Here is a 25,348-nt window from a genome sequence, read left to right as displayed (position 1 = left end):
GAGTTTCAACATCGGATATAGATTCAGGATTTAAAAAAATTAATTCGCAAATCCACTTCCGCATCTCGCAAGACTGAGGCTTAAATCCCCTCGTCATTGAATTTCATGAGTTGTTCGTAAAACATAAAACATCATGTACCCAATAATTAATCTAAAAAAGTGAAAAAGAATCCCCCGAAAAGTGCAAATTAACGAATTTACGGAAATAGTACCATCAATAATGCCTTCCTGCTCTGTTTGCCACATGCATTTATATCGCCTTATTCGAGTCTCACGAAGTACAAAATACACCTCGGCCCCCCAAGCAAGGGGAAAGTGACTCGTGCAACTTTCACTACTCAGACTCAACTCAGTAGGTATACCAGTATAAACGTAGGTAGTCGACTCTTAAAATATGTTTCTCGATATTTTTTTCTCTCTCCTCGAGTTTTATACCCCCTTATCTCTTTTCCAACATTCACTTTCTTCGGGTCTTCGACTGCCGACATTGAATATCAGAAAAATGCAGCAGAATAGAATAAATATACGGGGAAATAAACACTAACTGACAAGAAATATATAACTTTTGTACAACGATTGGTGATCAGAAGCTGAGAGTGTCCAAGGACGCCTTCCTTGAAGCACTTGTCTCGTTCCGCGTTCCGCGTCTCTCAGTTAATTCGCATCATCATACAAATAATCACACTCGCCATCACTTTCAATTTTTCACCCCCTCCTCTTTCTCTCAGTCCCGGAAATTTTTAATAAGTGACATTTCCATTGAAGTCACATATTAAATAAATGAAAACTGGGAAATTAGTTCCATTATTCAGTAAAAATATTAGAAAAAATTGTAAAAATGAATCCATGAATTTAAAATTCAAGTAAACAATCAAGCGAGTTGTAAAATTTCATTAGTTTTTCCTCACTAAATTCAATACTCTAAGTGATTTCCCAGAAACTTTTAAAAAGTGATATTTCCATTGAAATTGCAGGTAAATTTTATAACTGAAAAATCACACCTTTCGTAATTTGATGAGCAAATGAATGAAAATTAAAATTAAGATAATTATTCAGTAAAAATGATAAAGAATTGAGGAAATTAATCCGCGAATTTGTAATTGATTGATAATTCCAGTAATTTCTGAAAATTCATAAGCTTTTTCTCCTTAAATCAAACGTCCCCTGAAAAATAACTACCAGATGCTCGGAAAATTGCATATTGTGTTACTGGTGTGTAAAATTCCAGTTTTTCGCACGTACGTGTATAATACTTGCCGAGTTCACTTTTCGGGGGTGCAGTGGGGGAAAGTCTTTGATTTGTTGCGTAGAGTGCATGACATTCAGGTCGTGGGTAATAATATCTTTCAATAAGAGTACGTAAAAGTGATCTCAAGGGTCACAGAACACTCTGCCCACGAGTGTCGAACCTTATTTTTCATCACAATATGTGGAAAGTGGGATGGGAACGTGCGTAAAATTTCATTTTCCGCAAAAGTGATGAAAAGTGGTTTTTCAAGTGATGAAATAGCTATTTTCGTCACGAGGCCGAAAAAAACTTTTCTCGAGTCAGAAAAGTTGTTTTCGACCGAGTGACGAACGTAATTTTTCTTCACAATGTCCGTAATCGGCAATCCGTAGTTGTGTCGGTCAAACGATGTGTTACGGACAGTGTAATGAAAAGTGTTTTTTTCTTACTTTGCTCCCTGATGAGCAGTAATAAAAATAAAATTTAAAAAAAATAGCAGGTGCACCTCGCGCGGGGAAAACACGACTTTCCCCATTTGATCCACAATATGCTTGAGGTGTGCGCCATCGGCGAGTGCTATCCTCCCAGAGGTCAAAGAACACATTTCCCTCGAGTGTCGAACCCTATTTTTCATCTCAACGTGTAAAAAGTGGGATTTTGCGCACACAACATTTCACTTTACACTCAAGTGATGAAAATACAATAATCATTTTCCCTAAACTTCTGTTCCTCCCCTCCAAACCCCCTGATCTCCCTAAAACCCCAAATAAATTAATCATCAAATCGTTCCCGATGAAAACTTCTCAACTCGCTTTACAACATGCCGCCGTACAAGTCGTTCTCGTTGAACCGTGACTGGTCTATCAAGGATACGTCTGAGATTACATCTTCCACGTCTCATACAAATATCGTAATGAAAGTCAATCTCTCTCCACCTCAATATTCCCCAAATAATAAACATCACCATAACAATTATCAATAACTCGTGAAGAGACTAAACACCAAAGAGTTAAAAAAAAGTGCAGAAAAATGATGAAATATTCGCTGAATAGCGTAGAATATATGTACGTCTGGCTGATACATGATGAGTATAGTTGAAAAAGACTGGGGGAGGAGAGGGAAGGCTTTGGTGCAGCCAATGCAGTGCCGCTAGTCGTCAGCTAAACAACTAAACAACGACAGTACAGGCCTGTAATTTGGTTCAAGGCTAAATGCTCTCGAACCTCTCCGCGGAACTAATCTCCCGTTGCGAGAGGCGCGTACACCGGCACTACGCTTCAACAGTTAAGTAACGAGCGGAATAGGATAGGAGGAACGAGCGCGGAACAATTTTTTATTTAATGAAAATCCTTCCGAAATTAAACATTCGATTGCCGATAAATTTACGATTTTTTAATATAACGGTTGTTCTGTTGAATGACTCGGGGGAACAGAAGGATGAATAGTGCGAGAAAATAATTTTCCTGTCATTTGAAAATTATTATGTTTTTTTCTTTTCATGGAGGGGGGGGGGAGGGGGGAAATACAATACAATTAATTTTCCATTTCCACTATTAATCTCGCCTACCATCAGTGTCCACCATCGTGGCGTGACAAGCATGCTCCCGTAGCCTTGACAGTCGACCCGACGTCGACACAACTATCCTATCCATTCTCTTTCATGTATACTGGGTATCTATAAAACGTTTGAAAATCATTATAACGATACGGCGCCGCCACGCGACTCCACTGTACACTTGGCTGATGACGTGCGATTCACGATTATTTTCTATTTTTTTGGTGTTATTTGTAGCATGTGTGGGAATGCCGGGGGATTTGAAGGAAATTTCATCTGAAATGATTTCCTTCCATAATAGTTTTGCTCCAAAAATAATGTACATTACCGGAGTAATCACAAAATTTGATCTGAGGATTATTTTCTTTTTTGAATGGAATTCTTTTTTTAATGGTTTTTGTAGCATGTGTGGGAATTTCAGGGGATTTGGAGGAAATTTCATGCGACGTAATTTTCTTACACAATAGTTTGGCTCCAAAAATTAGGTACACAATCGGAGTAATCGCGTAGAAAATCTGATCTACAGATTATTTCCTTTTTTGAATGGAATTCTTTTTTTAATGTTATTTGTAGCATGTGTGTGGGAGTGTTGGGGATTTGGGAGTGAATTTCATTCAAAATGATTTCATCCCATACCAATTTTGGTCCGAAAATGTTTTATACGGTTGGGATGATCACTCGTGAAATGTGGAATACAGATAGATTTGAAATTTCCATTAAATTTGGAGTGAAATCCAAAAAATTCCGCAACATTTCAGAGGTTTTATGAAGAAATTCATGAATTTCGTATCTTTCTTAAATTTCAATTTCATGGATCGATGAAGCAACACGATTGAGTAATTTTTCGATATATTTCCGGAATAATAATAATACATCCCAATTTTTTCACTCATTCAAACATTTGATGCAATATTCAAATGCTTGCCATTAAATATCAGGAAGTTTGTGGATTTCTCTGAATCCTTTACGAAGTGTAAATATCAATCCAGTAATTAAAAATCGCATGAACTTTCTCAAAATGTTTCTGAAATCCTTTGAAATTCGTTCAATCCTCTCAAAATATAAATAATTTTTCAGGGAATCTCTTAAATACGAGAGTTTCCTTTTTGGATGTACCTATTCTTATTTTGAAAAATCGAAAAATAATAAGGGAATTATGGGGTAGAACACAAAGTTAAAACATATAAGACAAATTTGCTTTTGGATGAAATTGTCGTGGGATGAGTCGTTATGGGATTCGACTGAATCCTGGACAGATCTTGAGGTGACAGAATTTTTTTATTTCAGGGAAACAAACAAAGGATGGACCGGAGGAGAAGAAGGACGCTGATGGTGAGCTATGGGGCAATGTGGAAGCACAGGCCGCCTTTTTGGGGCCAAATATATGGGACAAAACACTGCCCTATGATGCCGACCTGAAGGTATTGAATCATGTATGTACAAAGATGAAGGAAAAGAGCCATGAAAATTACAACAAATTCATTTTCAATATTTTCTATTGCGAATTAACCAGAACGGTAAGGTTTTAACTAGAACGAGTGGTTTTCAGTTAAGGAGATGAATGTTGATTTTAGATTGAGAATATTGTTTTCGTATTGACAGCAACTCTTATTCTAATTAAATGAGATTCAACGTTGCAGAGAAAAAGTGCGGAAATTCCCCCTCCTTCCCCTCTTCCCAATGATTGAAGAATAAAAAAAATTGTTTAGTCCTTGTAGTTTTCGGAATATTTTCGAGAATTATTTTTTCACCTGTAATTTACGAAAAAAAAATTATTCTTAAGGATATGCAAGAGCTTTAGCCCTTCTGCCGCCTTTGAAATCTCTTTCAACATTTTTATTTTAACATCAGGGCTTTCATTCAAGCCCCATTATACCCTATTTTATCGAAAAAATTTCAGTCATTTTATAATTTGAAACTTAAAGTTCACAATTTCAACAATGTCAAAAAATTGACACTTTACATAATTAAAAAATTGAAAATTTTAAAGAGCTCGATTTCTTTTCATGAATTATTGACAAACAATTAATTCTGCACCCTCAAAATTATTCCTCCCAAATGATATAAAATTTCTGAATAAAATTTCACTAGAAAACGATTTCACGTGAAAAGAAAAGCTTTCCGCAAGTCGTCGAAATAAAAGTTGTTGCAAAATATAATAACGTTGAGGATTAATGAATTTTGTTGAATGTTTTCGTACAAAACTGAGTTGACAAAACCTTGAATATTCTCAAATTATGATCAACAGTCTCAACTCCAAGAAAAAATTATTTCCCCGAGTTATTTCTGCGTGTTGCGACCGAGTGTCTCACTAAAAAAATTTTGAAAACAACGTAAAATAACCCAGTAACAATCAGCCTCAATTCGCTCTCATTTGCGACTCTCCTCGATTTATCTGTATTTTCCGGCATATCTTTCCTTTGTGCCCAAGTATTTCCCGTTTTTTCAGACATGCAAGTGATTGTTGGTTGCGTAAGACCTCCCCTCCCCTAGTCTCAACTCCTTGTAAAAAGAAGAAAAAAGAAAAAATATATTGCTTGCTAAAGGTAAAACTGCGAGACTTCCTGGACTCGTGAAAACGAGGAAGCTCGTCGAGGCACCAAACCTGGTCCTTTTTTTATGCCACAACTACTCTCAACACTCGATAATGTAAAACCGTATTTATGCGGATAACTTGAGAGGGTGGGGGTTGCACCCGCGAAGAAACGTCCAACCAAGCGTCAAGATACTTTCACTCTCTTTGCGGATATCGTCACGCCTCCAACGCGTAACCGAGTATATCGAGCAATACCCCCCTTTTAAATTGTTTTTATATGCCATCAATCTCTTTTACCAACTATTTTCATTCATCTTTTTATTTTCCTGTATTTTTTATAATTTCATTTTGCACTTAACATTTAAGAACTTGCGGTGAATGCGAATATGTGTATTCAGGATGATAAAAGTTGAGACTCGAGCCGACTTTCTCTTTTTCATACGTCGCCCACATTGGTTATCATTGTTTATGGTTTTACCGCGAATGTGCATGGGCCAGTACCTTAATACTTAACCCTGCAATTCAATCGCTCGTGCATGGAGAAAAATTTATATCGGAATTTACCCCTAAATAGGAACTTGCATTTTTCAAAAATCGTTTTTTAGTGTGTCACAATTTTTGCGGGCTGTTGATATGATTGAAGAATGAAAATTGCGGAAAATAACATTTTCAGTTGAACGTAAAAAAAGTTTACTGGATATTTGAGCCCTTTCAAAAAAAAAATAGTGAAATTTAAGATTTTCGTGAACTTCAGTAGAATTCCTCAACTTATGTGATTTTTTAACCAAAATTTGAATATTCAGTATCAGATTTGGCGAAATTGTCCTGATTTATTCATTTTCGTGAAATAATTGAACTGAAATTGATAGGTTCCATTCATTTTTCCATTAAATTATAAATTTTCAATGATGAAATTCATTGAAATTTCATCGAAAATGTTACGTGACCACAAAAATTTCTCAGTCTACTTTCTAAAAAAAAAAATATGCAAGTTTCTTATTCTAGGAATCATGTAGACGCCCTTTCAGAACTTTCTATCAACACTTTAATACAAAATGCAATAAATTTAAGAAATATAAATATATTTTGGTTAGAAATTCCTGAAAGACCCATACGTTGCGCGATTCCTAGCCTTGAGGGGCCATTTTTGATGGAAATTTTCTCCCCGTGTGGTCAAACGCGTTATTATTAATCACGATTATTTTTCAATAAATTCAGTACGTCGATTTGGATGAATTTCTCTCGGAGAATGGCATCCCCGTGGATGGGGTTGGCGGTGGTGGTCAGGGCACGATGCAGGGAAGTCAACTACACAAAATGAGTAACAGCAGTAATGAGGCAACAAGTCATCAAGGACCAGCTGGACTCCATCTAGAGCCTGTAACAAAGCGCGAGAGATCGGCATCCCCCAGTGATTGCTGCTCACCAGATACTCTCAATCCACCATCGCCCGCCGACTCAAGTGAGTGTAAAATAGAAAAAACCCAAAAACAATTATTAAAAAATAATATGAGAATCCCCCCAGACAACGCAAACGGATCAGGTAACAACATATCGTCAACGACACGTTCTAATAGTAAACAATGTGCTAATGTGTTCGTAAAATTCATGGCCAATTAGTGAGAGTGATCAGGGGGATGCGGATCCCCCATTCAACATTGTTAAAATTGTTTTTGAAATTTCAGCCTAAATCGAACATTTGGATAAACTGTTGCCTTAATTTTCCCACTCTTTACTGATTTTTATTGTCATTTGGATTAAAATGACAATTTCACGTGAATGTGTTGTTAAAAATTTCAACATTTTTTACTTGAAATTTCACAAGTAATTTTCTAACAGTGGATAACAGTATGAAAATGGCCCATTTTTCAAAAAAGTTGAAATGCCCGCACTTTGTCGAATCCGTGTTTTGTTCTGCCGAGAAACAGATTCCGGGGACTCGTCACGTATACAATATGGCTTGTCTCTTGTAGCGCTCTCGATGGCGTCATCGGGGCGAGACTTCGATCCAAGAACTCGAGCATTCTCCGATGAGGAGCTGAAGCCCCAGCCGATGATTAAAAAATCACGGAAACAGGTAATTTCAACTCTTTTTTTTCACACGAGTAAACTTATTACTCACTTTTAAATTCCTTTTTATCTGATATTCTATTATTGATGTGTAGTTTGTACCCGATGACTTAAAGGATGACAAATACTGGGCACGCCGAAGGAAGAACAACATGGCCGCCAAGAGATCACGAGACGCGCGTCGCATGAAGGAGAATCAAATTGCACTGAGAGCGGGTTTCCTTGAGAAAGAGGTGAGATGTGAATTTAATAGACTTTTTATCGAATTCAATGGTTCACGCGGAGGGTTGAGGAAGTTTATCCAAAATCATAAGCTCTACAATTTGTTTTAACTGATTTTTTTTACTGCATTCAAACTACTTTAAAGTTTTAAATATTTGAATTATTTCTCTGGGCCGTTGGATGCAGAATATTTTTTCGCATTGCTTTCTATTCTTATTTTTATTTTTGGAGTCTTCTGGTAGGAGAATTGTCAATGTGGAAATCAATCCCATAAGAGGTATAAGAAAAAATGAGACAATTCGATTTTTGGCAGAAGGAAAGCAAAATCAACGAGAAACTGCAATAAAAAGTACTAAAAGGTGTACGATAAAAATTTTCTGGAACTTCGGGTATTTTTTCATCAACATTTCACAAATTTTCCTGTTCATTTGCGAAAAATGACGGTTCACAAAGGAAAATTTATGCTTTGCCTCCCCTTTTCCCTCAATTTCAAATAAGAAATCCCGAAATGCAATGTCGCTCACCAATTACCTAAATAAACATTCTCAATAATGGGCTAAAAACCATTTGATTTCAGAATATGGGTCTTCGACAGGAGCTCGATCGATTAAAAAACGAGAATATGTTACTACGCGACAAGTTGAGCAAATACACGGATGGTTAACCAACGGCTGATTACTGAGGTTTACCCCAACGACAGCAGGGCTCTATTTTTTAATGAAAATTAATAAACAAAAATCCAACCGTACTGTCTTCGGGTGAATCCAGAATTCACTCGTCCAATGGAGAACCTGTAAATTATTCTCCCTTCCTCGCGGCAAGTTCTTTCCTATGGAAAAAACAGGAATAAAATCACAGAAATTTCTTTTTTCTTTTGAAAAAAAATTCTCATTCTACGATTTGATAACACAAAAGCATGAAAAAAATTATAACTGAACAAGTCATTTCCTTCCTTATCTCCACCGTCGCAGCCTCATTTGTACATAGTTTATTGTATGTATAGTTAGATTATTTGTCAATATTGACGTCATATGTTGTAGTGTAAAAATCATTTCACGGAGACAAAAGCTGAAAATACAGATGGAAAGAAACCATTGAAATAACGAAGGGATTTTCGATAAATAAGAGGAAGGGAGGACCTGGTAGAATGAATGTGATAATTGTGAGTGAATTGATCGAGTGATTGAGTGCGTGTGATTATTCATTATGACCTTTTGTCCATCGAGCGATTGTCCGTAACAAATGGGAGACAAAAATTAACTGGAGAAACAAACTAAAGAATTTAAAAATTCAAAACTTAAATTTACAATTCGAATAAGATCCATCGATTAATGTGCGCAAGAATGACAGTAGAATGTTTCAAGGAAAAAAAAAATTAAAATTGCACGGATTCTGACGAAGTTGTAGAAAACATTTTTTCGATTTACCTAAATGTAGCAATTTTAGACGATAAAACAGCAACAATTTGTGCCCATTTTTTTTGGCAGTCCCTGTGTTCTCTTTCTTGGGCTAGGAAAAGAAGAACGAGAAAAAAAATGAAAAGATTAGACAATTACTAAACTAGCCTTTTTCTCTTCTTTTTAAGTTTTTAGATGTTTATTTTGTTTATATGTAATACGTAATACGTAAGATTTATATTGTATAGAGGAATTGGTACTGGATTGTACATATTGGCTTGATTAACAAATTGCCAACTCCTGCAAAATCAACATCTGTGAAAAATTAATGCTATGAAAGAGCAAATAGTGATTACCAGTTTCTTTATACATGTTTCTAAAATCATCAGAGTCAAAAGTAAATGAGAGTTTAATGAAAATATAACATTAGATGCTGTGCAGTTGTTCACGCAAATTGGATGAGAATTTATCAATTAGGAAATTTTTAAGAAAGTTTTTGCTGAAAAACAAACATGAGTGATTGACGATACTATTTTGATTTTTGTATTCATTATTTTTTTTTGTTGTTTTTCTTCATTATTTTCTGTTATCTTAGAGAGCCACTTACGCGCACTGTCGAACAAATTTATAAAAATTGGCCTAACATTCTATTTTTTTTTAATTATTGTTTATCCGAAAGTCGTTTGAGCTGTGTATGCTTTGATCAGTTCCATTTTTATGTTGCGGAATCATGCGTAGAAACTATTGTAAATTGTTTTTTCCTTGGATATAGAAAATAAACTGATTTGCTATTACAAAAAAACTTATGGATTACATGAATTAACTAATACTTATGGAATAATCAAAGTCTAGAAGAACAACACGAAGAGAAAAAAACAAATACACATAACGAATAGGTAACACACGTATCCGATCCGCAAGCAAATCAGATGTAACAGAGGGATAATAAGTGCGCTGAAGGGAAAAATTCAAAGAGAGAAAGAACATAATGTTTATCGACGCAAGAAAAAACTTTATTGTATCACCTTCCTAAAAGAATATATGTATTTGTTATTGTTTTACATTATGTTGATATTCTTCAATCCTTCCCTTTCATCTTAGATTTTTTTTTCGTTGGAAACATTTTCAGAAGTTTTTGTCAACCCCTCACGGACGGGGCCCTTTGGTTTCCAAGCATGAAGTACGCTCGATACAAGTAAAATGTAATGATTTCCAATCAACGGAAAATTATGAAACGGATATGTAATTAAAGCTACAGTATTCCGTTTTTGGTTGTTATTTATTTGGTTGAGTTAAATTCCATAGTTTTGGAAATACTCAATTTTAAAGAGCGCTATTCATATTTTCGTGGGTCGATGCATGGCATCGACGCCGTACGTGAGGGGGTGAACATCGGAAGTTTCATCCAGGCCTCATTTGATCCTAGATTATCGAATATTTTCCGTGATTTTATTTTTAGAATTTACAAGGGCTGAATTGGATGCACCATTTTTAACATTTAGGAAACCTTTTTGGAAATCTGGAGAGTATACTTTTGAGATTAATGAAATTATTGAAAAATACCAATGTTTAGCTAATATGACCTTTTCCATGAACATTTTATAAAGAATTACTTTTTCACCCTAAAAATAATGTTTTCAAAACTGTAACAAATGTTATGAGAAACAGATTTTATGCTAAATAAATAAGATCCACGAAAGTTCAAATACCTCTCTTATTTTGTGAAAAATAATTCTGTGCAAAATGTAATTTTAATGACGTTGAATATTCATGATTTTTTTCGAATTTATCTCACGCAATTTAATTGACAAATTTGATGATTGAAAATGGTTGAATGGTTGATCATCACGCCGACAATACTGCCTTTTGTTGAGGTCTGTTTGTTGCATATTTTGGTAGTATATATAACGATATGAGAACCGACGGCGGCGGCTGTGGGGTTAAGTGTGGGATTGGCATGCGGGAGATCCGGGTTCGATTCCCGGCTGGGGGGGCCAAAATTTGACACTCTAATTCTCACGGTTTCATTGTCGAGCGGGAGTCTCTCAAGAGACGACTGTACCTGGGCAGGTTGTTTCCTCAAATGAGGTTTTCCCTTGTCCTTCGGCGAATGCGTTACAGAGGGTTGGGGGGTGGGAAGGGAACAAATCGTAAAGACCCGAAAGGGTGTACGAGAAGAAAAAATTATAACGATATGAAACATTTAGGAATGGTACTAACAGTAGGAATGACAATTTCGGTGGAATAAACGGAATTGCAGCTCCCTATAGTGTGAATAATACCCATTCATCTTTATTCTACAATTTTTTTTATTTGTAGTACATTTTTAGCATTGTAATTCATCACATACCAATATAGCTGCTCGCAATTAGCAATGTGATTACGTGTTTGTTTATCTTTTCATGAAATTTAATTGTGAGTGATATAATAGTACATTTCGACATTAGGCCGTGAGGAAGTTTTTTGGCGAATATGAGGTAGAAAAGTTCCCACGGCCGTGTGTCGAACAATATTTTTTGTCATTGGGCCCCGAAAACCGCGACTTAAGTCTATCGGGACTAGTGACGAAAAAAGGTAAGTAATACCCATTTTAATTTGTCTCACTTTCCGCACGTTCCCCAATGATCTCCGAAAATTTACGAATATAATTCATATTAGTAGCTAAGCGTCCTAACCGTTTAATCATCTCATTATCACTTGAGACGTGGCGATATGCAAATCAGTGATTATTTGTGATCAGGCTTCATGAGTCAAACGAACGAGCTGGTGAGTCGCTGGTGAGTCAATTTTTTATTCGAGAATTACTTTTTCATTTACAATGAATAAGTGATAAAGTGACCGCTAGAAGCAATTCTTATTTGTTAACTATACCCATTAGTTCCCTCGTATCTCACTTTAATATTTTGAAAACCTCGGAAAACTATCCAATTAGGGATATTCCAGAGAACTTGATGAGAAACAAGAAATAATACGTAATAATGACCGGTTTATAACATGAAAAATCGCTAGTTTGGTATCCAAAAAATGAGGACGATCTCCAGCTGACGCTGAATACCATTTAGGTAGTTGCTACATCGGTTGAGTAATAAAACACTCACCGGAATTATTTTCAATAATTCTACATATGGGATGAAAGAGTAGTAAATATAAATCAGTGTGGAATCACATGTTGATAAATTATGTAATTGTCTTACGACGAGAATTTGGGAAAATGTAAGAGGTCCTCGGGAAAAAAACGTTTCGATATTTAGTTCAATATTCACTTGGGAAAGAAATAATTCATTAATTAGCCACATGTGAAAGAAGCACTGACAGGTTTTACTGCTCCTCCTACTGATACGAACGAACTTCATAATACTCTTCAATTATGATTGTCTTGTTCATTTTGGAGGCTTTTACACTTCATAAATCAACTGGAATAGTAATGCATAAAATTGTGGCTTAATTTTTTAAAAATTGAAAATTACAGAGATGCATTCACAGAATAATGTTTTTTTGTGACCATCTTTTAGGTCTTGAAACGTTTTGCATTGTCAATTAATGATTCTAATTATGGTTATAATGATATTAGTAATATTCTTAGGATGAAAATCAAAGTTGGATATCCTTAACTGAGCAGCCAAATTTTGAACGAATTTCCCTTGCAATCCACTTGATAGAATTGACGATTAAAAATCTTTGAATCTGCAGTGCACTCTGTATGAAGTTGCAAAAAGTACTAGGATGTCCCTATTCGCATTTTTCATTACGCTAATAAATTTTCAAATTCATAATCATCGTTCCGACTAAACTTTGTTCGTGAAAACCGCCGTTAAATGCAATCAAAAGTAGCATCTTTGATATTCAATACATAGCTGTCGATGAAATTCCAATCAGTTGCTCAAATTGATTATCATAAAACCCGAGAACGTATCGAATCGATATCATTTTTTCCGATCCACAAAAAAGCAAGAAAGCCTCCACTCATCGCTTCAATTTCACCTAGCATTCAAGACAAGTATTCCCCACCGCGGTAGAAGGGAAAACTGCAGTTAAGCAGAGTACCCCAGCATATACTTACATTGCAGACAGTTGTGAGTGCATTCAGTGCATCAAAAGCGGCCAGACTGGTCGGAGCCCCTCATCACAATCCGCTATTGAACCATGAACATTGTGATAAAAGTAGTCACCTTCATTGTGATCGTATCCATCATCGGAATAATCTACCTGCAAACATCAGAAAAGGAAATACCGAAGTTCGAAAATACATGGTGGGGCCCAGGAGCCGAAAATCCGGACGTAGATAAGTCCATCAAACCGTTTAAAATCGAGTGGAATGACGAGGTGATTATTAGTGGATTTTTCGTGAAGTAGAACTGCACAATTGTCTGCACGGAAAAAAATCACAAATCATCCCAGAATTTAATATGATAATCCTGTTGCGCATTAAACATTCAGGAATTTTTACCAAAATTCTAGTGGAAGATGTAATAAGTCTATTTGAAATTTCGATATTCTAAAAAAGATTTTCACGAACATAATTCTGTTCATTGGAGAAATAGTGTATACACTGTGAAAAAATTTTGGCTGCAATTTCCGGTGCACTCTCTAGAAATTTTCATCACGTTTTAGTTCCACTGAAATTTCGCGGAATTTCGTCAATGAAAATTTTGAATTTCATGGAAAAATCAATGCTAACTATAAATATTAGGTCATTTATTCCCTGAAAATTAATAGAAATCAGTAAAATTCCGGTGAATATGTTCTTAATTTTTCAATGAATTAAAAATTCAGTATAAGTTTACAATAAATATTAACGTTTCCATTGCAAAGTCAAATACGTTGAGTAATTCTCATCTTGATGCTACTCAAAATGTTGGGATTTCATTGAATTTTTAGTGAAATCTGAAATTTCATTCAATTATTTTCTAACAGAGTACCGTTCACCGTATGATAGTATCCTAATCCATGGGATAATATAATGCGAATATAATGACTATGCAAATGGACCGTGGAAATTTCCGATTCACACCACTTGTTCCAATTACATCTCCCGATTTTTTCACTTGAATTGATTAATTCAAGTGAAAAAAGAGAATTGATTAATTCAGAGTTCAATAATACAGTAATCTTTCCGAGATTCGAACAGAGCTTGAAGAAGGTGATTCAACAAACTGAATTAATTGATTTGATTCCAATGAATGGGTTTTATATATCGCAAATCTGACTGGATATTAAACAGAATCATCTCCACTTCATTAAACCCAATTTTTCAATTTTTTCAATTCCGTATTTCAACCTGAAGAGCACATTTTTAATTTCAAACTTGACAAATCCGCCCTGAAACTTGATCAACTGTTCAACAACACATCATTGAAGAAATGAAAGAAGAAATTATTTTTGATTAATTTCTAGTTGAATTCCCCCTCACATGACTAATAACTCTATTGAAATAGGCCATAAAGGACTTGAAAACCCGATTGAATAGAACAAGAGATCTAGTCCAACCCCTGGAAGGTGCAGCGTGGACATACGGTATCAGTGGTCCATATTTAAAAGAAAAAGTCTTATCATACTGGCTGAATAAATATGATTTCAAAGCACAACTAGCCCATCTCAACAAATTTCCCCAGTTCACGACAAACATCCAAGGTGACACAAATTTCTCCATCCGAGATTTCTATTAATGACGAGCGAAAGTGAAAACTTATCTCGATATTCCAGGGCTGAATATCCGTTTCCTGCACGTCAAACCGAAAAATACCAAAGGGAAACGAGTTTTGCCGTTGATAATCCTCCACGGATGGCCAGGATCAACAGCGGAATTCTATAAAGTCATTCCCATGCTCACGACACCTCGAGAAGATCACGATTTTGTCTTCGAAGTTATTGCCCCTTCGCTCCCTGGTTTTGGTTTTTCAGACGCTACCGTCAGGCCGGGACTTGGGGATTCGCAAATAGCTGTTGTTCTCAAGAATCTCATGTTGAGATTAGGTTTTGATAAATATTACGTTCATGGAGGTGACTGGGGAGCCATCATAACTGCGCGAATGTCCGCTCTATTTCCAGATCAGTAAGCATTGCAGAATAAAAAATTATAATAGGGGAGAGTGGGGCAAAATGAAACAGTCGAAAAAACGACAGTTTGACGCAATGCAAGCAAAAAAATTTTTTTCTATTAAATTTTTTTATCAACTTCTTTTTATTCTTGGGAGTACCGATAAGAATAATAATTTTCCATTCAGTAGAATGGAAAATTATTCAGAAGTTTTGACCGATGAAGATTTTGTAATCGAATAATCCAAAGTCCAGTGCAAGGCCCAGGAGGAGACCCAGAGGAGAAAAGGAAAATGTGATGCTGAATTTCAATCGAATAATCCATTGACAAAATCTTCGCCCATCAGAACTTCTCAATAATTTTCCATGCTACTAAATGGAAAATTATAATTCTCATCAGTATTCCCAAGAAAAAAAATTTTAACAAGAAAACAAATTTAATGAAAAAAAATTTTTTTGCTTGAATTGCGTCAAACAGTCGATTTTGACTGTTTTATTTCGCTCCAGTTTCATTTTGAGCCACTCTCCCCGCCATTCCGAAATAAACAAAGTGGCAGATGCAAGTGAATTCATAATCATTTTTTGCTCGTTTTAAGTGTTATTGGAATGCACTCGACTATGTGCACAGCATCATCAGCCAAAGTCATCTTGAAGATCGTTTTCTACAGTTTCTTTCCATCTCTGTTATTGGAAGAGGAGGATTATCACTGGTTTTATCCTCTGAGTGAGAGATTGGGTCGTATATTACTCTTGTCTGGGTATCTTCACCTGCAGGCAACGAAACCTGATTCACTTGGTACATATTTTTAACTTTTGAACGATTTTTTGAATATATTCGGAAAGGGATTGTTAAAAAAAAAATTACAGTCTATAGGCAGTCATTAACCTAATTTTATCGAATTTCTTCCTTTCATTTAATTGATTTATTAGTCGCTTGACTATTTTTGCTTCCTAATGCAAGCTTTGTATACGTCAAATTTTCATATTTTCAATTTTTTCTCCTGTTTTTACCAGTTATCATTGACATCTGACTGTTGTAAAAAAATCGGACATGAACGATTCATTTTTCATCGATCTTCATTCTCACATCAGATTTTTAATGCCTCTTAAATTAATAAGAAAAAAACCATGCTTAATTAAATGAAAAAATTGATTGCCTTTAGAAGGAGAATATACGACTCCACCTTCGTCCCCATTTTTCATAATTAAGGAGCTAAAATTGGCGATCATATTCAAAAGTCGATTAAAAAAATTTAGTACGTTTAGGATTTTTTAAAATTGAATTTTCAGTTACAAAAAAATCAAATCTTTAATTTTGAGCGTTCGAAGATAGTTTTTAAAGAAAGTAGGTTTCTCAATTTTCGAAAAGCACTTCTTCTCATTGATGACTTTTTCAAGGTGTTGGACTCGCCGATTCTCCAGCGGCTCTCGCCGCTTATGTTCTCGAAAAATTCTCGGACGCCACCAATCGCGATAATATGTTCAAAGAGGATGGCGGCTTATTTGAAAAGTTCACACCCAACGAACTCATTGACAACTTGATGATGTACTGGATGCCGAATAAAATGACAACGGCTATGCGAATATATGCTGAATCATTCAATAAGAAGCAGAATACATGGCTAGAGCAGTGAGTATTTTTTCACGTGTGCAAAATGCAAAGACATTGTCCGAACAAAGATTACATGACAACTGTATTTTTATGTTTAACCAGGTGGCCAGTGGAAGTTCCGAGTGCGTGTGCACAGTTTCCCCATGAGATTATATGGTATCCACGAGAATTCCTGCAGGAGAGATTTTTAAATTTAGTTCAGGTGACGAAAATGCCACGAGGCGGACACTTTGCAACGTTAGAAGAGCCAGAACTTGCTGCCAATGATATTTACAAGTTCGTAGGGATTGTTGAGGAACAAAGCGAGAAGAGAAAAAAATCAGCAAAGAAGACAGATTTGTAGAGCATAAAACTTTTAGGAATTAATTGTACTATATTATTGTCAATACGCGACGTTTCGTTTGTAATTCAAGCTTCTTCAGGCTCTTGACAGTCAAGTAACCGAGTCATACTCTTTTCTAATAAAATCCATATCGAAATCCTCAACCGCATTTATAAGTGAAAAACAATTGTAAAATCAGACATGGACGACTGACACGAGGGTCATTTTTCCCTTATCTTCTGCCACGGGGCGGACACTTCACAACATTAGAAGCGCCAAAAAGCTTTTAAGAATTCAAGCTCATGGGGTATTCCAGAACCCAATGAACTGTGCTATATTATTGTCAATACGTGACGTTTGGCTTGTAATTCAAGACCGTTGACAGTCCAATTATAGCGTCACCTTAATCATTTCTCTAGCCATTTCAACTCCCTACGATTTCAGTAGGAGAAGTTCCCTTCCTCTGTCCTGCGTGTGCCCCTCCGCACGACGACAACACGCAGTCTCACTGCAGGAAAGGTTCTCTCTTTGTTTCTCTGTTCTCAAGTCCCGCCCTCCACGGAAGAGTGGGGGTTTCCACGAGATTTCGGTACGCAGAATTTTCAGCCCCGGAGCCGAAATCGTAGGGAAACTCTATTCTAAGTCTAGGAGTATCAAAAATAGGGATTAAAAACTTTCTCAGACCTTGGGACTTGCTTATTAGAGCGAGACCCGAAGGCTTTGGGTCTTAACGCGTTATCGCAGAGAACAGACAATGAAATGCTGAATAAATACATCCTTCAAATTACCTCGTGCTATTGAACTCATGAAATCAATGGGATATTTCGCAAATGACATATCTCGTTTGCATCCTCGATTACGCAATTTGAAACTGAATAATCCACGTTAAACTAAGGAAATTCAATTAAAAATATATTTTTGTACTTGTGAAAATCGCAATTCATTGCAAATGATAGTATCGATGATAGTTGGGAGTGATTTGCGAATAAATCGATGACCCAATCCATATTATCATGATGATGACGGGCAGAAATGAAATGCTAAATAAATAGATCCTTCAAATTGCCTCGTGCTATTGAACTCATGAAATCAACGCGATATTTCGCCAATGACATATCTCGTTTCATCCTCCATTACGAAATTTGAAACTGAATAATCCACACTAAACTAAGCAAATCCAATTTTAAAAAATATTTTTGTACTTGTGAAAATCGCAATTCATTGCAAATGATAGTATGGATAATAGCATGTCATGGTGATGAGATGTAGAATCAAACACCGTTTGTATACGTGTAAATTGACTGTCAACATAAGAATATTAAATACGAGCCAAGGATATTGGACTCTTGATTTCTCATATTCTCCGGCAGAGTTATTAACTCCGCTGACTGGTCACACTGATACAAGTATTTTTGTACAATCATTATCGACGGGAGTCTCAATAACGACATTCTCAGTGAACTCTTGACTGCAGTGTGTTATCATCGGTGTTGCAATTTCAATATGTACATCATCATATAAAAATTATTCTCTGTCGGTTAATACCGAATTAGATTTAAATGAATACGCTATAGCTGCCTACAATACAAACAACAAATGAATGGAACTTCTTGATCGTTGAATCAATCAAAATATTTCGAATAAAATCATATAATTTGACTCAAATTGATCACTTTTCTCGGTGTATACATATTCAATTCCAGAACACGCAAAAGATGTCATTCTCATTTATCGTAAATTAATTCTGTGCATTTTAAAGTGAATATTTTAGTTAATGGAAAAGTAATTTCTATTCGCAGAAATTTACTTGTTTCAAGATATTGATGAATGAGAGTGATTCTTTCGCCTGATGCTATCGCTGTGGGCTTGTCGCCAGCAAGATCATTGGTAGAAATGTCTCGTACTGGATTATAGTATTATCTATTATGAAATAGATAACATTCTTGAATTGAATAAAACGAAGTACATGAACAGCCACGCACTCTTGATTTTTTTGATATCGCAGTTAATGGAATTCGCAGTTTTCTCACTCATCGCCCGTACCGTCTGATACTCTGTTTAATTATCGCTCTCTGCCTCTATAAATACAGAGTAATTGATGATAAGAAAACTGATGAATCCCTTAAGAGTTGCTTATAATTCGATCTGACTTTTCCTTTTTTTTATTTTCCTTTCAATTGACTTTGACATTGCGTTCATCTCTTGACTCAATCGATCCATTGTTATTTATATTTAGGATATTCTCTCTCACATCTTCCCACCCATTCACATTCCCAGTATTTCCTATTTTATCGTCAGCAGTTGATAGGAGGAGATGATTTGAGTGCATACGTGCGTCGCGTGAAGGTCGAAGCAATAATTACAAACACGCTACTGAAAAATTCCAGGAGAATCAACAAGTGTCAAAGTCTACTGAAAATCAGCCAATTATCACCAAAGAATCATTATCGTCATGAAGTTTCTGATACCTTTTTCCTCGGAAAACCCTCGAAACACCTAGAGTATCAGAGAATCGAATAATGCTTCCATAATTAAAAAATTCACATTTTCTCTGAATGTGCACTTAAAAACATTCTCGCAAAATTTAAATATTGTCTTCGAATTTGAATCAAAATCAGATATGTATTCACGATGCCCAGCACTAGAGCCTAATCATCAACTTGTTGAGAGGATTTATTTTCCAAATATAAATTCTTTTCAACAGTACCTAGTGAATTATTATGTTAATAGTACTTTTTATACTGCAGCGTTCGTATCGCATCCCCACCGCTTTCTCGTTGCGACCTCGGTTGTTATATCAACTCCGGCTAACACCGCAATAGTATTTGCCGCAGTTAGTATTCGCCAGTAGATTCGAGCAGTTTTGGAATTCACGAAAGCACAAGTGATGATTGTCAAGGGAATATTAGGAGTGCTATTGGCTGTCGGTGCCTCCTATCACTTTGTGTGCGTGCTCTTCATTATTTTCTATCAGCTAAGTGACCATCTAATTGATTGTTCTGGGTTTTCTACGTTTTATTCCATACAGAGGTCCAATCCTGCTGAACGATAAGCCTCATGCGATCCCAAGGCTACCAGAAAAGAACTGGGGACCAGCTGGGGTTAAAGAGGATACTTCGATCAGGCCCTTCAAGATTGATATCCCCAAAAATGTAATTGCTTCAATTTCTTTCAAGGAATGTCTCCAAACATAAATCATTGTTTTAGTTATATCAGTGGCGAACCGATAAAACCATTCAAGTCGATTTTCACTACTCGTCAGTTCTCAGTGAATATCTCGGAAACAAAAGCAGAGAGATAAATTTTTATTATGACCTTTTCTTTAGATCGAATTGAGAGCTATAAAAAAGATATTCACGATAATTTCCCCATCTCCCTTCGATTGCAAGATATTCCTCGAAAATTCAGCGAAGAGTTAAGTCGACTTAATTTTTTTACCGCTTATTCCATCAGATGAAGTAACAAATTGATTCAATTCAATTATTTCTCATTATTTCAATTGAATACAGAGAATATCGGCTATTTCTTGGAGTGGATATTTAAAATAGTTTTTTTATACCAAACGCTAATGAATATTGAATAATAATATCGAAAAGTACTGATTCATACATTATTCAGCAATCATTGAGTGCCAGTTGTTTCCTTATTCTCGGTTTTTCACTGCTCTCCTGCTCTATTAGGTAATCGAGGATCTCAAGCACCGATTATCGAACACCAGGGATTTAACCCCACCTCTGGAGAAGACCGGCTGGACCTACGGAATCTCCGGTACATACCTCAAAACAGTACTCGACTACTGGAGGAATAAATACGATTGGTATAAACGTCAAGAGCTGCTCAACAAGTTCCCGCAGTTTATCACGAGAATTCAAGGTCGGTATTATCAGTGACTATTGAATCAGGTGTGTAAGAATCTGTGGCATAATTGTTTCTTGTGCAGGTCTTGATATTCATTATATTCACGCGAAGCCATCGACGACCGTTCAGAATGGGAAGACGTTGAGGATTCTTCCACTCTTGTTGGTGCATGGCTGGCCAGGATCTATTGTTGAATTCCAGAAGATCATTCCGATGTTAACGACCCCACGGGCTGATGCTGATTTCGTTTTCGAAGTTATTGCTCCATCGTTGCCGGGGTATGGATTCTCACAGGGAGCCGTTCGTCCGGGTCTCGGTCATGCTCAGGTTGAGTAAATTGACGAGATAAAGCAATTTATCCGAGACGTTGATTTTTTCTGACGTGGATACATTTATGTTCTCATTACGGGGGGAGGCGGCATTTAGGGAAAAAGTCCTTATGGTTCCTTATCGGCAGTGTTGCCATCTATCGGATTTCTAGAAATTTCTAGAAAATTAGAGTTTCCTGGCGAATTCCGGATTTTTCTAGAAAATTCGAGAAAATTCTCCAGTATTTGTAGAAATAAATTACAATTTTGAAGGTCTTATGGAAGACCTTTATTCTTTCTTATTATTAAAGTCTTATGGAAGATCTTTATTCTATTCTGTTGGACAATTGGTTATTATGGCCCGAAAGAGATCCAATTTGTGGATCATAAATTTCGGATGTGAAGAGCATAGACGTATCCACGTAAAATTACACAGATACAGCTACCCGAAGAGGTTTTTTTTGCCAAAATAAGAATAGTTCACTGAAGTACGAGATATAACAGTAAAGAAGCAGTAAAACGGTTTAAGAATATCCAAGTATCTTCCACAATTTGGTGCAGCCCACACTATAGATTCAAACATTCTCAATCATCAAATTTGTCAATTAAATTGCATGACGATTTTTCATCTGAAAAGTAATTAAGAAGTGGTTTTACAAATTTTTCCTTTTCTTCTCGCGCAATATATTTATACTCTCTTTGTTATCGCAATATCATGGGCAATATATTTATAATTTGATAAAGAAAAGATTCATTCCGTAGTTCTATTTTCATTCTGTGTTGTTCACGACGATGTGTTGAATTTTAGATGGGCGTGATTTTCAAAAACCTGATGACTCGTCTAGGATTTAATAAATTCTACACGCAAGGGGGAGACTGGGGAAGTGCAATTACTGCTGACATCGCAATACTATTTCCAGAAAGGTATGCAATTAACGGATTCGATGTTAGTGACGAATTACATCGTTAATGATTCTGATACAGTAGCGAAGCGGTAAAACGGTTTAATTCGATTCAGCGCTTAATTGCGTCCTCGAGGAATATCTGCGAATCTAAGGGAGATAGCGAAATTTTTATAATGACTTTTTATGTAGAGCCAATTGCGGGCTACAAAAAAGGTCCTGACAAAAGTTTTGCTATCTCCGTTAAATTTCGAGATATTCATTGATAATTGGCCAATAGTCAAAATCGACTTCAACCGTTTTACCGCTTCGCTACTGAATAGGGTGCTAGGATCCCATTTGAATATGTGCTGGGTGTCGGGTGGTCGGGCCATGTTCTGGCAGTTACTTGGATCCTACTTCCCATCTCTAGTGATCGAGCCAGAGCACGCCTCAAAGTTTTACCCGATGTCAAAGCACTGGTCCAGAACAATCGAAGAATCTGGATATTTCCACATTCAAGCGACTAAACCGGATACTGTCGGTGAGTATGAGAAATCCATAGTCGATTTATTCGCGCGTATATGAGAATAAGTCGATATTATTACCATTTGAATGATTTGATTAAAATCAATTGATTGAAATTGACAAAAAACTCATGGGATTTTCCTCTCGTCCAAAAAAATGTAAAGTATCTGTCTCGAAAGAATGTCTCCTCAGAAGTTCATTTCGGCCGATCTGCCTCAGTCCGAGGTTCATATTTGTTCCCGAACTCGTATTGTAATCACACGGCGGAAAAAATTACTCGCAAAATTACTATAATTTGGGTAATTGGAAGCGAAATCGAGGCGCTATTCACTCTTGAAATCATGGCGGATTGATTTCATCACAAAGTAGTGAAATCAATCCGAAATCACGTTAAAATCATGTGAAATCATTGAAGTATTATAATTGAAATCACTGAAAGCACGTGATTACAACTCTCTGAAATCATTTCCGAACACACGCTAAAGTCTTGAAATCATGCTGAAGTAATTTAAAGCTAATGAATGTTTTGTCAGAGAATGAGAACTTCATTCATCGTGATTTCAATTATTTCATTGTCTCTGAAATCACTGATTTTGAATCTATGAAATCATTCGAAGTCAATGACAGTCACGAAATCATATGGCCAACCACTTAAAATCATCGATTTCATTTCTTCCCTTAATCACTGAAATCAACTTCGAAATCACGTTCAGTCGACTTTATTTCGAAATCATGGAGTCACTTAATGAGGGAGTGAGTAGACCCTCGATCGAAATTGTACTGCAGGAATTTTAATTTGAAATCCATGAAAAAATGGGAGGAAAGACTTGGATTTTTCTTTTATACCGTAATTATCCGCATACGAACAACAAAATTTGTGAGCTGTTGGTGAAAAAGTATATGTAAGACGGCTCAATTTCACCGCATTTTGTTGCTCATCCCTTATTTTTCTACACGGAGAGAAATATTCAATAAAAATTAGGTATCTTTTCCGTAATTCCGAAGCGAAATGTGGTTGCAGGAAATTTTACGGAACTGTTACGAAAATTTTCCGGAGCGTTCCGTAATTTTTATCTGAATCTCCTGTGAAAAATTACGATACCGTCACTTACATTTTCTGAGTCGATTTCGTAATCGGTAAGCGAATTATAAGCTCCGTAATTTTTACTGAATATTTCTCTCTGTGTAGGAGTGGGGCTCAACGATTCTCCAGCCGGCTTAGCAGCCTACATCCTGGAGAAATTCAGTACCTGGACGAATCCAGAGTACCGATTCCGTGAGGACGGCGGTTTATCAGAGAAATTTACATTAGACGAACTTCTCGACAATATCATGGTCTATTGGGCAACAAACTCAATCACAACGAGTATCAGACTGTACGCCGAGAGTTTCATAGCTGAAAATCGCGATAAATTCGATCAGTGAGTGGATTATCCTCTCTTCAAACAATGATCCTATTGATTGCCATTTACTATCCATATTTTTTCATCTCCTTGCAGCCTCCAGTCGTACGTACCAACAGCTTGCGCTGTGTCCCCTCATGAGATCCTATACATACCCAAAGAAATCGCCAAGTTGCGGTTCAAAAATTTGACTCAGTTCAACCACTTGCCACGTGGAGGTCACTTTGCGGCCTTTGAGGAACCGAAAACCCTGTCGGATGATGTCTGGACATTCGTCAAAACCCTCGAGAGGGCTTGAAATTATCTTTTCTCAGTTTACATTTCGAGAAAATTCAGCGATAATAAAGAATTGATTTATATACTTTTGTATTTTTTGTTTACGGAAAGAAAAGGTATCAAGGGAAATAAAAAGAAATTTAATAAAATAGTATGAGTGTACAATTGAATGACTACGCGGAGAAAAAATTAGGGCAGTGTCTATTCGCACGCTCCATGGTAAATTTTACCGTGGATTCACGGTAGATTCTCACTCACATCTTGTCTGACATCTCTGCTATGAACAACATAGCAGAGACACTGAACATGTTGCTCTGTTGTTGTTGTTGCATGTTGATACATGTTGTTACTGGACATGTTGTGACAACATTGTCCAGTGGGGTCTAGGAGTCTAAAAATCATCCTTAGAATCATTTGCACGCCATTTCGAGACTCGCTCTTTCATTCGGGCCCAAAAAAACATTCACATCTTGTCTGACATCTCTGCTATGAACTCTGCTTTTCAACTTAGATTAGACTTAAAAAACCAAAGTATAAACATCATAGCCCACACTACTCAGAATTTTTCCCCACAAAAAGGTTCTTCATACCCGAGAATAAACATAGAAAGAAAAATATAACATTAATTTTTGCTTCGTATCATTTCAATCAGAAATTCAACACCAAGTAATCATGGAGCGTCGTTCTGTAGGCGCCGAAATTGTCTCTAAACGACATATGTAAATCCGTAAACAGCCTTGAAATATCTCAAACCCTGAAACTTTCTCGCCTACATTCCGCTTGTCCCAAAAATCTCACGCCACCCAATTTTCAAATTTCCTTCAGCTGTATACTGTCGATGTTCCAGCTTTAATGAGGGCATAATTAGACAATTAATACTCTTTTTCATCATTTAAAATTTATGATTTCCCAAATGAATGATTAAATTAATTAATTTCTTATTAGAACTTCTCCCCGTTCAGCTTGCTCTCAAATACTTTCGAATACAAACATTTTGTCATTTAATTTTGAATGTTTGCACGGAGAAAATTATTACAATTATTAAAATTATATGTTGAAATTCACCAACTAGTTGTTGAAAAAATGAATTACCAACCAGTTGTTGAATTTCAAGAA

At 36.2% G+C, this 25,348-nt stretch overlaps 3 protein-coding genes across 10 annotated transcripts in view; all 3 read left to right on the top strand.

The window, feature by feature from the left end:
- LOC107047693 (thyrotroph embryonic factor) overlaps window positions 1–10,069 on the top strand; it is a 40,630-nt gene extending 30,561 nt beyond the window's left edge. For 4 of the 8 annotated variants that reach the window (XM_015270552.1, XM_015270503.1, XM_015270496.1 and 1 more), the window contains 5 exons: window positions 4,071–4,216; window positions 6,538–6,781; window positions 7,248–7,396; window positions 7,485–7,622; window positions 8,189–10,069. In XM_015270552.1, the coding sequence (XP_015126038.1) occupies window positions 4,071–4,216; window positions 6,538–6,781; window positions 7,248–7,396; window positions 7,485–7,622; window positions 8,189–8,275 (764 nt within the window). In that variant the 3' untranslated portion in view covers window positions 8,276–10,069. The remainder of the gene's footprint in view (window positions 1–4,070; window positions 4,217–6,537; window positions 6,782–7,247; window positions 7,397–7,484; window positions 7,623–8,188) is intronic. The other 4 variants (XM_015270543.1, XM_015270511.1, XM_015270535.1 and 1 more) reach the window with 4 other exon arrangements.
- A 3,014-nt stretch (window positions 10,070–13,083) lies between these two features.
- On the top strand, window positions 13,084–18,949 carry LOC107047412 (juvenile hormone epoxide hydrolase 1). Its single transcript, XM_015270182.1, has 6 exons — window positions 13,084–13,331; window positions 14,444–14,639; window positions 14,712–15,060; window positions 15,641–15,840; window positions 16,443–16,674; window positions 16,759–18,949. Exons 1-6 carry the CDS (start codon window positions 13,152–13,154, stop codon window positions 16,997–16,999), a joined length of 1,398 nt encoding a protein of 465 aa, XP_015125668.1. The 5' UTR covers window positions 13,084–13,151; the 3' UTR covers window positions 17,000–18,949.
- Window positions 18,950–19,768: 819 nt separating this feature from the next.
- Window positions 19,769–24,317, top strand: LOC107047418 (juvenile hormone epoxide hydrolase 1). Its single transcript, XM_015270189.2, has 8 exons — window positions 19,769–19,924; window positions 20,007–20,130; window positions 20,659–20,851; window positions 20,919–21,163; window positions 21,953–22,068; window positions 22,370–22,569; window positions 23,743–23,974; window positions 24,053–24,317. Exons 1-8 carry the CDS (start codon window positions 19,866–19,868, stop codon window positions 24,252–24,254), a joined length of 1,371 nt encoding a protein of 456 aa, XP_015125675.1. The 5' UTR covers window positions 19,769–19,865; the 3' UTR covers window positions 24,255–24,317.
- Window positions 24,318–25,348: the final 1,031 nt, after the last annotated feature.

The sequence above is a fragment of the Diachasma alloeum genome, unplaced genomic scaffold (assembly GCF_001412515.2).
Source record: "Diachasma alloeum isolate Michigan unplaced genomic scaffold, Dall2.0 Dall_scaffold_00183, whole genome shotgun sequence".
NCBI classification, from domain to species: Eukaryota; Metazoa; Arthropoda; class Insecta; order Hymenoptera; family Braconidae; genus Diachasma; species Diachasma alloeum.
This window is presented reverse-complemented; position numbering and strand designations above follow the sequence as displayed.

What these genes read in the sequence shown, in the direction of transcription:
- LOC107047418 (XM_015270189.2), top strand. Translation starts at nt 19,866, where the DNA reads ATGATTGTCAAGGGAATATTAGGAGTGCTATTGGCTGTCGGTGCCTCC. An exon ending in GACTAAACCGGATACTGTCG is followed by an intron (nt 22,570 to 23,742) that starts GTGAGTATGAGA and finishes CTCTCTGTGTAG; the next exon opens with GAGTGGGGCTCAACGATTCT. An exon ending in AATCGCGATAAATTCGATCA is followed by an intron (nt 23,975 to 24,052) that starts GTGAGTGGATTA and finishes ATCTCCTTGCAG; the next exon opens with CCTCCAGTCGTACGTACCAA.
- LOC107047412 (XM_015270182.1), top strand. Translation starts at nt 13,152, where the DNA reads ATGAACATTGTGATAAAAGTAGTCACCTTCATTGTGATCGTATCCATC. An exon ending in AAATCGAGTGGAATGACGAG is followed by an intron (nt 13,332 to 14,443) that starts GTGATTATTAGT and finishes CTATTGAAATAG; the next exon opens with GCCATAAAGGACTTGAAAAC. An exon ending in TCCGCTCTATTTCCAGATCA is followed by an intron (nt 15,061 to 15,640) that starts GTAAGCATTGCA and finishes GCTCGTTTTAAG; the next exon opens with TGTTATTGGAATGCACTCGA.